The sequence below is a fragment of the Castor canadensis genome, chromosome 5 (assembly GCF_047511655.1).
Source record: "Castor canadensis chromosome 5, mCasCan1.hap1v2, whole genome shotgun sequence".
NCBI classification, from domain to species: domain Eukaryota; kingdom Metazoa; phylum Chordata; class Mammalia; order Rodentia; family Castoridae; genus Castor; species Castor canadensis.
In genome coordinates, this window is record NC_133390.1 from 82,850,310 (window position 1) to 82,862,679 (window position 12,370).

Genomic DNA, 12,370 nt, shown 5'->3' on the forward strand with positions numbered 1-12,370 from the left:
GGGGTATACTGGAAAGAGAAATATAGGTTTTCAAGGTAACAGGCACTCTTTAGTCTCCCAGCCTCTGAAGTGCTGGTTCTGCTAATCATCTTTAAAAATAATAGAAATAAAAAAATCATCTCCTCAGTCTCACTTGAGACCAGTGAAAGCAGTATCTTTGGGACCAGGACCAGCACTTGGTACCTTTTTAATGTTCTCCAGATGTGCAGCCAAACTGGAGGATCACTGCTCTCCAGGAGGGGTCCCTGAACTGCCAGAATCAGAAGCACCTGGATTCTGGGTTGAATTCTTGGGGGAGTCAAACCCACTCAACCAGAAATTCCAGGAATAAGTCCTACAAGGCTGTCTTACCAAGCTCTCCAGGTGGTACCAACCACTTATTCGAGTTTGACAACCATTGCTCTGAAAAAAGGAGTGAAGGCCACAGTCTACCCTTTGGAGACTATTGTCTCTTCACAGCCCTTGCCTATCTCCAGAGTATGAACGGCAAATATGAATTTAGCATCTATCTTTCTCTTGTCTTCAGGCTTGCCCTTAGAATTTCCATGGAAGGAAAACCCTAGTCAAAGACAGATAGGTTTGAATTTTTAATTTTGCTGGTAAACAACCATTGACTCCATTCTTTTCCTTCTTCTCACTCCCTTCTGGTTTCTGCTCAGGATAATGTGGTGATGGACACATTCCAGATAGAGTGTCTGAAGGATGGGACATGGAGTAATGAGATTCCCACCTGCAAAAGTAAGAAAACAAAATGATTGATTCCAATGATAAATTAGTTCCCTCACACCGGTGGGACTGGGGCAGAGAACATGCAAGGGTAAAAGGTTGACCAGAGCTCTCTGCGAGGGATGGAGCAGGAAGTTGGCAGAATGTGAGAGCTGGACAGAAAGTATATTAATGTCCCTTTCAGCAATAAGATTTTAGGATACCAAAAGAACCGTTTTATGGGCCCTAGTTCACTTCTACGTACTAATTTTACTCCATCTATAGTCAGGTTACCAAACTTGATAAAGGAATAGCATGTTTCCAGATTTGAAATGAGTTCTTGCAATTGCTAATTTAAAAAGCTAGTTTGACATGGGTGTCCAGAGCTGAGTGAACTTGCATGTCTCTACATGACCATTATCTACACCCACTAAGACTTACGGGTTAGCTCATGATTTAGGGGTGTGCAGGAAGGGCTGTTGTGTCAGCACAGTGGGCTTATATAAAGTAAAAATCATAGCACTTCACTGGCTTTTGGGGAAAAGTTCTTGCCTTATGTGCCCCTAACCTACTCTGTGACTATGAACAAGATATTTTACCTCAACTGTAAAAAGTTTGGACTGGCTTTAATATTCTAGAATTTATACCAAAGTAATATAGTCTGTATAAATCATCTGTTGAGTTTTATAAAATTACAGATTTCCAACCACTAGCCCCTTACCACCACACTCAGGTGATTTCAATGTAAGACTAGTAAGGACCACAATTTTAGAAACCTACAAACAATAGTGAAAAGAAGAGGTATAGTTACAGAGTCAGGGAAGAAAGAAGCTGGGAAGAAAGGATTTGTTTTAGAATGAAGACCTGAGAACCCAAGAGTTAGGTCTGGTCCCACCTATCTGATTTCATGACTTTTCATGTAAACTTTGGAGCTCTATCCTCTTCCCTTTTTTCCTAAATGGCTCCCATTCAGCAAGCAGACAGATCCCCTCTGCTGCCCCTAGGAGGTACTCCCAAGGCAACACTTGGAAGCAAAATGTGCTTGTTTTCTTTTTCATATGATGATGTGGCTGTGTTCAGGTCCTTGTGGGAAAAGAAGGGCATTTAATAGCTTCAACAAAAAGTTTCACCAAACACTTACTGGGCTCTGCCTGTGCAGAGTTCTGTAGGGAATTGAGATAGAAAAGATCCAGTCAGGAGGAACTCAAATGCTCCTCCAACTTCCAATATGAAGTGTTGTGACTGAGTTCTGGGCCAGGCCCTCTACAGGACAAAGGAAGGTTGTTTTAAAAAGAGTAAGGGAGGATTTCAGGTACTCAGGACAGAATCTGGCTCTGGACTCTAGAAGTTCTGCATACCAGTTGAGTGTCCTTAAGTGATTTACTCATACTTTTTGGCTTCAGTCTCCTGCCTTCAAGATTGTTGTAAGGACTCTCTGGGTTAGTATATATACCATATCTGTGGAAATGCCAGGAACAAGCTAAAGCTCAATAAAAGGTTAATTCTCCCAGCCCAAAACTCTGTTTGGAAGAAGGTTTGATTTCTCTCACTCACACTTTTGGAAAGTATGAAATGTTATTAATATTTTTCCATGATGAAACACGCATGCATTTTATTGTAAGGGACACATTGATGTAGTAAGACAGTACTATTATTATGTGATTAGTACTATTTCTTGTGACTTATATCAGAATGTGACAGAACACCTACCATTTAGTAGTTAAGAAAATGTGACCCAACTTTTTCACAATAGTCTGGATTAGGACTATTAAAACTCCCATTTAGACACATATAGTATCTTTGCACAACCCATACATACTATTGAGCAGCTTTTTGCACCATGTACTGTGTTAGGTCCTAAAGAAAAAGAGCAGATGAGACTGAGAAGTTCCAGAGATTTTGAGGGGAGGGGCTGGGGAGAGACAAGACATATGCCAAGCATGATAAAGAAATGCGCACCTGAACAGGAAGAGGGAATTATGGGTGTTGTCCAGGCCCTGCCTCCACTTTGTTGTGGTGAGAGGTCCTGATATACTCTGAATGATTTCTGTCAAATAAGAATTCAGACCAGATGAATGCAGAGCTCCCTGCAGGGGCATTTTAAAACCCTCAAGAGCCAGAATATATGGTTGTGCAAATTCTCAGAATGGTACAAATTCAACAGTCCCAACTGTCCTTCCCACTAGCTGTACCTAAACTGTGCATTCTTAATCAATTCTTGTGGAGTGATTTCTGTATTTCCTGCATGAACTATTTCTGCTTTGCTTGCTAATTTTTCTTTCTCTTCTCTTTCTTTTTCTCTCCCTCTTTCTCTCTCTGCTTCCTTCCTCTTTGTTTCATGATCCCACTTTGACTTCACCATGGTGACAGAAAGCGAGATCAATTTGGAGAGTGAATTCGAGTCAGAGCAAGTGACAGAGTGAATGACGGGAGCCCCACACAATACAGACACCCAGGAATGGATCACCTACAAAGACCCCCGGCCCCAGAGCTACTCCACCCCTCCCCACCTGCCAACACTCCATTGCCCATCTCAAGGTGGATTAGAATGGATGCTGAGCAAGGCAATAACAGCCTCAGCAGTTAAAGATGCTGCGTGTCTGAGAGCAAACTATGCCTCACTCATCATTCAAACATGACTCCACAAAACAATGAAAAGACAATGGGTGATTTTTTTTTTTAGGACCTCTAAGTGGACTATACTCTTCTCAAAAGGAAAAAAATGCCCTTGGTTCTAGAAACACAAGATTTAATATTCAATCATGTGGCCTTTCACTGCCTAGACCAGCATGGGCCCAGGCTTCTGATCCATTCGGCACTTCAAGTTAAAACGGATCCGAATGCCAGTGACTGTATGACTTTAAAATTTTTATCTGTTGCTACTTTCTTAACAGCTATGAGTAGGTAAAATGAATTATAATTCATATAGTGTGGATTTTTGAGAACCTGGATATTTTTTTGTCCACAAAAGTATCCCCTCCTCCCATATTTAATAAAGGGCTAGAAGTCTATCACTAGAGGTTCTTTCTTCTGCGCTGACAAGTCTTGTCTTTCTTAAAATTCACTGATAAGCACTTTAAAAAGACAGGCATCACACATGGAAGCAGTGGTCCTGAGCTCAAGGCCATGGACAACACTGGGTCATAAACAGTGGCAAAGAAAGGGCTGAGGAGTGGTAGCTTGTGTTCCAGAATCTTGGCTTCAGCCTGAACAAGGCCTGCACATTCATATCAGAGCAGCCCTGCATTGGTCTGTGGCTACCTGATCTATGTGATGTTAAGTGGCCTCTGGTGGGGGCAGATCCTGCAGGAATGAGCAATGAATAATTTGGAGACTGGAGTGCCATCCTAGAGTACAAGTGCCACTGAGAGAAGAGAGGGGTTTGCTACTAAAGACAAGTATCAGCTAAACAAATGTTTGCAACCCAGCAGAGTATTAGAGACATTAGGCCCAGTGTGATAAAGGGAATCACAATTGAAGAGGAAAATTTCATATGTGCCTAAATAATTGTAATACCAGGCAACATAAGATAAGTTCATCAGAGAGACACAAATAAAGAATCCCAAAACAAAGAAGCTCTCCTGTCCAGTTAGAGAGACTAGAAAAAGGCTTTTTAAGAAGTGGTGTTTATTCAAGGCCTCCAGGTGGCCACATGGACACAGGGTGTCCCAGGCAGTAGGGATGGCACAAGCAAAGCCTAGAGGGCAGGCAGCAGTGGAGAACGGGGCACGCTGAAGGTCCTGGTGACTTTGGAGTAGAGATGCACTGAGAGGAAGGAAGAACATGAGACTGGGAAGGAGGTCTGAGACCTAGTCCCTGGTTCTGAGTGCCAGGGCGATCTGCTCATATATGCTTCTCTCTGAAGTCCCTGTATTACAACAAAGCATGCTCAGAACTTCAGGCCAAGAAAATGTCTGAAGGAACATAAATGGTAGCAAGAAATGACAGGGCAGAACAGAGGGTAGGGTGGTACAGCACACACTAGAGAGTGGTGAACAAAGGAGGCCAAGAAAACAGGAAGGAGAAGGATATTTGATTCCAGGGTATGGAAGTGGTCACACTTCCTAAAGCAAAGATGATGGGCTGAGGACATTGGATGTGCTGACTGTGCCAGCAGAGCTGGGCAGGGGTCATCTTGAGAGAAGCTTGCTTCTACTTTCAGAGAGACATGGGTTTTTTGTCTGTCATTATACACTTGGGAAGAAGATGCACTCTTCCCCACCTGCTGCAACCAAGATGACACAACCCTCTGTTTTCCAAGGGTTATCATCTCCTCTCTCTGGCTGTAGGACTAGCTGTATCAGTGGGTAGTCACTTCTCTGCAGCAATGTGAAAGTAGGCCCTCACCTAGAAAATATCTCCTTACCAGCATCAGCCATACAAATCCAAGGCCAATCCTGGAATACCTCCACTAGGGACCAGGTAGTTGGGCCTTGAGGATACTTTAAACAAAAGGAACTGCTAGAAGTGAGACAAGAGTAATATCAATATCTAGGCACGTATTGAGGGCATCCTAAGGGTTTGGGGCAATCTGCTTTGAGTCTTGGCAGAAAAATTAATTTATGATTATTTGCAGTTTCAAATAACAAATATTATTACTTATTATTCCGGTGTTACTCTTCACACATTTACCTCAGCAACTGTACTTTGGAGTGATCAAAGCAAATGGACGTGATTTGTCCACAGAGAGTAGAGGCCAAGACAAAACCAGCCCTTTTGGCTTTGTCTTCCTTGTGGATAAGAAATATCTTCATTTATTCGCTTCCTTCATTCCTTTACTCTCACTGGAAGGGTACTGGAATGATACATATTTTAAGCTACATAACTGTCTAGTTGATCAAAAAGATGAATCTGAAGTCCTAAAATTGAAATTACAATATCTGACTAGCACTCAGAGGTAAATTTCCCCTCTCTGATTCTTAAGGTGAACAGGCAAAATTCAGGAAGTGGAACTTAACTGGAGCTCTGGAAATATGTTCACCATTAACCAGCTAATACCTAGTTTGGGTAATTTAACTGGAAAACAGATCTTTTGGAGCTACTAGTATCATTTAACCAAAGAGCACTGAATTCAAGGTCACAGCCAGTTCTCACTCTAACACTAACTTGCTGGGTGACTTCATTTTTTAATTAAGATATTCATAGTGATAATTGTGATTAGACTTATATTGTACATTATTTACATTGCCCCCATTATCTCTCCCCCTCAGCCCGCTCTCTGCCCCAGGTAAAGCAATTGCAAGAAGTTTCTTAGTTCTGTTTCATGCAGTTATATGAAGTCCATCTACCGTATACCACAACCTTAATCTCCTTCCTTCCTTTACCCTCCCCCCTCCCATTAGAAACACAAATACACTGTAGCTATTTTACAGTCCTGTTTTTCATTAATTAATATTTGAGCTGGATGACTTTAGATTAGCCAAGTGTCCTATCTGGGCTATTATGTAACAGAAAGAGGATATTCTACATTGCCTACATAAAGTTCCTTTCAAACTGTGAAATTCTATGATTCCTCAACTCTGGCATAGACTGCTATGCCTAAGATTAGGATTTCCTAAAAAAAATAGCATCATAATCATCATTATCCTCTAAAGGAAGTCCCTGAAAAGATGTTAATAAATTGGGTCCCCAGCCTCTAATGTGACCATGAAAAGATGGCCTGAATTTGGATTGACTCATGCTGGACTCCATCTGTGCCGGCAACTCCCTTAAGACCTAGCTAAACTGGCAAGTTCCCCAATCTCTGAGAACCGGGTACACTTGGTCATGTCCTGTACTACGGCTACAACCATCCCCAGCACCCTGCCACCGATGATTGGAGAAAACGAGCAGGTGAAGACTAAAAGTTGATCCACCCCTGATCCTCTTCTGCTTTCTGTGGGTCAAATGAGCTGTCTGTAGAAAGCCAGAAGGGTGGGGCTGTATATTCTTGCTGAAGCTGGGTTTTTTTATTTGTTTGGTTTTGTTTTTTTGGTGCCAAGCTCCAATGTGAGCACATTAACTGTTCTTATTCAGCCTGTTGTTGGAACTGGAAAAATGGAACATTCTTTGGTTCAGGTCAGGCAGAATTTTCTCATTGAGCTATGTACTTATTGGGCAGAAAAAGCAGAGAGGATTACATAATAGAACTGGAAGTCAAGGAAAGCAGTTATGATGGAGATGACACTGAGGTTTCCTTAAATCTTAGCAGATCTTCCCCTGAAATTGAGACTAGGCCAGGTGATTAACCATAGAGTGGTACCACAATGGAGAGACTTCCTAAGCCATACTACTGGTAACTGCACAAGTTGAATGCTGCACAGTTCCCTGGGAACCATTTAGATAAACTGTAACATTGCCTTCTGGAGTTCTCTGTGATGCATATTCTGCACATCTGTATAAAACAGGTCCATCAGACAGCCCCAAGAGGAAGACCAAAAGGTAATTAAGGGGCCTCACTTCTTCTCTCTCAGTTGTAGACTGTGGAGTCCCAGCAGGGCTGGAACATGGGCTGGTCATCTTCTCCTCAAAGAACAACCTCACTACATACAAATCTCAGATCAGATACTCCTGCCAGCAGCCCTACTATAGGATGCTTCACAATATCACAGGTAAGCCTCCATGCTGAACCATCCCACTCCCACCACACACTCTCTGGGCCTCAGGGTTAGTTTGTGGTCTCAAATAGCTCTGAAAGGAGCAAACCCTTGCCAATTTGTGGAGCCTTGTAATGCAAAAGGTATTCTTCCACACATCACATCTGAGTCTCAGGTCTCATGAACTCATACTATTGTGTCCACTTAGAGATGCAGAGACTGAGTATCAGAACCAAAACCCAGGCCTTTTCTTTTCACTTTAAATCTAGCAGTGATTCTACTAATGAGTATAGACCTTGTTGGGAGAGCACAGAGTCATTCTAGGGGATGAAATGAAAACCTCAAGGAAGCCCAGGATCTCCCAAAATAAATTTCTTCATGTTGCCTGTAGAGGAACTGGGGCTTCCAGAAAGTGGCAAGTGTTGCTGCTTCAGCCAGTGTTTGCTTTGGCTTGTGGATGGCCAGACCAGAGCCATTCACCATGCCTGGTAGGAACCCTTCCTCAAAGATCTGTTCTTATAGTGTGCACAGGATTCTAGGAGGAGTGAGGGAATGAGGAGCAAATCTGTCTATCTGACCAGGTAGCCCAGTACATCCTCAGACTAAGACTCAAGTACAGATGCAGCCATCCCCATCTGGGACTCTCCATATCTCCTGTCAGGGATATCCTTGGCTCATCTTGGGGTTGGGCAGAAGTCCACAGATCAAAGGGGGAAGGGCCAGAAATTGCCAGTTCATTGCCACTGTGAATGTTGGGGAGTGAATTAGGAGGAGAAATACTTTATGTATCACCACTCTGCAGAATGTCACCCAAATACCCCCCGACATGTACTCATCATCCCCATCAGGGAGATGAGAAGGCCCATCTGCTCTGTGCCTGTAGCATACAAGCTCTAAGACAACACTCTTAGTTTTTCCAAGTCTCCAAGTCCTCACATCTCAATAAGGGAACAGTGACATAGCTCACAGAGTTATTGTGAGACTTAAATGGAATGGTGGACACAAATGTGGCATTTGAGTGGAGAAGGGAGGGAAGGGCAGGTGGTTGCAGAGAGCTGTGTAAGCCAAGGTTGTTGTGACTAACAAGGAGGAGACACCTGCCAGGGGCTGGGAATTGAGAGGCAGGGCAGGAAGTAGCCCTCAGATAGGCAAGGGTCAGATTCTGCAGTGCTTGGGGCACTGTCCTGAGGAGTGTGACACTTATTTTTGAGGACCATGAGGATCCATTGGTAGTTCTGAGTTGAAGTAGGACGTAGTCCTATTCTCATTTTAGAAAGATTTTTCAGGGCTGCAGAGAAGACTGTCTCAGAGAAAATGACTCTAGGGAGACTATTTGAGAGGTTTTTGCAATGATCCATATTAGAGAAATTAAGAGCCCAAACCTGGGAGAATAATGGAGGGGTGAATTCAACTATGATATATTGTAAGAGCTTCTGTAGATGTCACAATGTACCCCCAGTACAATAAGAAAAAGAACCCAAACCTATTTTCTGTGTGCTCCCCATCAATCACTTTCTTTTTCTTCTCCCACCCTTTTCACTCCCCCAGGTACATATACCTGTTCTGCCCATGGGACCTGGATAAATGAAGTACTTGGGAGAAAACTGCCCGCCTGCCTTCCAGGTACCTCACCCAACAAATCCTTTGCCTCAAAGTCTCCCATCCAAGTACTTAGGGCCCCAAGTGCTTTGGCTGTTACTGGGGAGTTGAAGGGGAAGATGCTTTGATTACTTTTTAACAGATGTCTTCAGAAAGTTAAAGGTCAGAGAAGCCTACCCTTACACCTTCTCAAACTAACCAGCTTCTATACTCAGCTTGCTCTGTTGTGCCAGGAGTCCTCCTGTCAACTTTTTGTGTAGTTTCAGTCCCTTCCCACCAGATTTTTCATCCAGCAGCTTGTGTGTGCACTTGCTATTGTGTCAGGGAAATCAAGAAAGTGGACACCCTGTCCTTGAGCTCTCACCAGGCTGTAAAGAAGATGACAGCATAAGACAAATAACAAATAACCAAAGGACAGAGTAAGGATCCAAAGGGGAATATGTGCAAGACTTTCTGACTGCTGCCTTCATGCTTAATCTACTGATCCCACTTTAAAAGGGAAAGAGAATTTAGTGGTAATGGGAAGCATTGCTATAATATAGATTTGGGGATATTTGCTTTAGTATTAAAACTATGAATGATTTGCATTGCAGTCATAATGTGGACATATTCAAATCAACTTAGAAAAATACAGCCTCAACACACACACACACACACACACTGTAGGGTTAAATAAATAACTCACAAAAATTAAATTTAATATTCACAACACAGTAATTTATGCATTATTTAAATTAAAAAAAATCAACAACAGTAGTAAATCAAATGAAACAACCATTCAAGACAGCACTAAGGAACACTGCAAATTAATTGTCTTTCCTAATTCCATATGCACATTTACATGAACGCAGGAGCTTTTTAGTGTGGTGAAGCATTGGGTGGCCTTTGTACTTTACTGAATTACAGTGTTGAATAAACTGAGGTAATGTGTAATACGAATGGTACATTTTAGTAACCCTCACTATTCACTCAGTGGACATCTAGATATTAGGTTAGACATTTAAATGGAAAGACTAAGGCGTTTTCTACCATTGATCCTTATCATGGGTAGAACATGCTAGCATTTGAGGGTCAGTTCCCAGTCTTCAGAGGTGCAATGGGACCCAGAAAAGGAGGAAAAAGCTTCGTGTGTTTGTTCAGGAGTGGAAGGGTGAGCACCATGAAGAAAGACTTCACCTAAGAGGTCTTTATGCCCAAGAAAAAGTTTGTGATCCCATACTTCAATTTGGCTTGTCCATGAGCACACCCAAGGACTGCAGTGGTGGTGAAGTCTCAAAGAAGAGGAGAATGATGGAGCTGTGGCAAACTGGAGGCTCAGTTTTCCTTTTTACTAAAAAAAAAAATGTGGGCTAATGAGCTCTAGAGGCAATTCTACCCTGGGAAGCCATGTTGCAAACTCACTGGCCGTGAGTCAGGGGCTGGGATCTAGTCCTGGTAATGCTGTCTCCTAACATGGATGTTTGGTAGGTAATCTCATCTCTCTCAGGCTAGGAGTCTATACCTCAGAAGTGAGGGAACAGGATCAGGAGGTCCATGACAACCTATGATTCTTAATGACCATCACCCTCTGTTTGTAACAAAGCATCTTGGACAAAATGAGTCACAAAATTCTTTTAAACACCCAGAATTGGGCAGAACCCTGATGTGTCATTGGACCAGGCCAGAAATTTCCAAATTCTTTCCTCCTGAAAGACTAGATGGAATTGGGAAACAAGTCAGAATGGAGAAAGCCATTTTATCTAGCATCATAAAGTCCAGTTTTCAGAGGGCTTGATAAACAGATATTACTTTTGCCTTTATTTTACAGATGTGAAAACTAAGGATCAGGGAGTGGGCATGGTGGTGCACACCTGTAATCACAACCACTTGGGAGTCAGAGATATGAGAACCATGGTTTGTGGCTAGACCAGGCAAAAGCACTAGGGCCTATCTAAAAAACAAAGTAAAAAAGCAAAAAAACTGTACATGGATCAAATAGTAGAGCACTTACCTAGCAAGTGCAATGACTCGAGTTCAATTCCCAGTGCCAGTACTGAAAAAAAAAAAAAAAGCAAAACAAAAAAACTCAAAACCTAAAAATCAGAATGATGTAATGATTTGTGCTGTGCTAAGCTACCAGAATTAGAGGCAGAGATGAAAGATGAACGCAAGACTGCCATGTTTTATGTCATCCTCATGCACTCAGAATCCAAGAGCATCACTTGTTTGTTTTAAGGGTCTCAGTACCCACCATCTTCTAGAACCCAAATTTGACTTCAGTCCAGCCAGAACTGTAACATGTCAATAATATTCCTTTACCCCAGGAAAGACTGGGAAGAGAATGGCAGTAGCCAGTAAGAATGATTCTGACGTGGTTATATAAACCAACTGCTTCATTTCAGATAGGTGCAGTGGTGCATGTCTACAGTCCCAGCTACTCAGGGGGCTGAAGCAGAAGGATCACTTGAGCCAGGAGTTTGAGGCCAGCCAGGGTAATGTGGCAAAGAAAAAAAAAAAGGACTCCATTTCAATGAGCTTTTACAACACAAAGACTTGTTGCATCATTCCACCTCTTGAAAAGAAAGAGCACATCAGGGAGGAAAACAGATTTTAGTGGAGAAATGAAGCCAAGTCAAGAGAAATGGGTTCTATTTTTTCTTTGCCACTAATGACTTTGCATAAGTCAGCTGGCTTCTCTGAACCTCCATTTCTTCATCTGTAAGTTAACCATTCTCTGGGGTTCTTCTGGCTCTGCCCTCTGGGACCCAGGGTATGACACTGGCACCTCGGATGGAGGAAGGCATCATTCAGTGCTGGCTATGAACCTTGTGTGACCATGGACAGAGCTATCTATGTGTCCCTCACCAAATAAGGACCTTTTAGCAGTAAATGAATTGTTATGCAGAGCCTGTCACAGACCTGCCTTGTAGGCTGCTGCTTATAATTGGAGGCCAGCCCTCAATTTTGAAAGGCCAGGCCACAGAATTACAAAGGCCTATTCACATCTGGCCTGGGGTGAATGTCAGGGCACCCTAGAATCATGCAAGAAGCATCCAGCATCAGGAAGAAGAGCACCCGAAAGGCAGTGGGTTGCTGAAAGCCTGCCCTCCCCAAATTGCAAAGAAAATACAAATGTTCCCTGGTCTCTAAAGGATTGTTGACAGCATCTAGGGTCAAGGAGTGGAACCTGGCCATTGCACCAGTCTCACCTCCCAGGCTCAAGCTCCCTGCCTGGAAAGGGCTCATGCAAATTTGTTCTTAGCCAGTGGGGGCCTGGTACTGAAGATCCTCTGCTCATGAGCCAGAGGCATTTGACTGAAGGAGGCTGGTGGTACATGTGCATGCTTGGGGTGCAACTCAGTGGAACGAAGTTTTCTCAGACCCTTTTCCTTCCCTTGAAGGTATTACAGGGCTCCTGGGAGCAATGATGGGTGGCCCTGAGGAGGACCCATGCATCATTGCTAGTGGATTATGCCACCTTTCGCCTACCTTGTATGTCCTGGGCCTTAATA

The 12,370-nt window shown here is 43.0% G+C and overlaps 1 protein-coding gene across 4 annotated transcripts in view; it reads left to right on the plus strand.

Moving 5' to 3' along the window:
* The window catches only part of Masp1 (MBL associated serine protease 1), a 75,329-nt gene that overhangs the window by 34,458 nt on the left and 28,501 nt on the right, over positions 1-12,370 (plus strand). For 3 of the 4 annotated variants that reach the window (XM_020171344.2, XM_074073573.1, XM_020171345.2), the window contains 3 exons: positions 660-738; positions 7,158-7,295; positions 8,829-8,903. In XM_020171344.2, coding sequence (XP_020026933.2) covers positions 660-738; positions 7,158-7,295; positions 8,829-8,903 — 292 coding nt within the window. The other variant, XM_020171347.2, reaches the window with a different exon arrangement.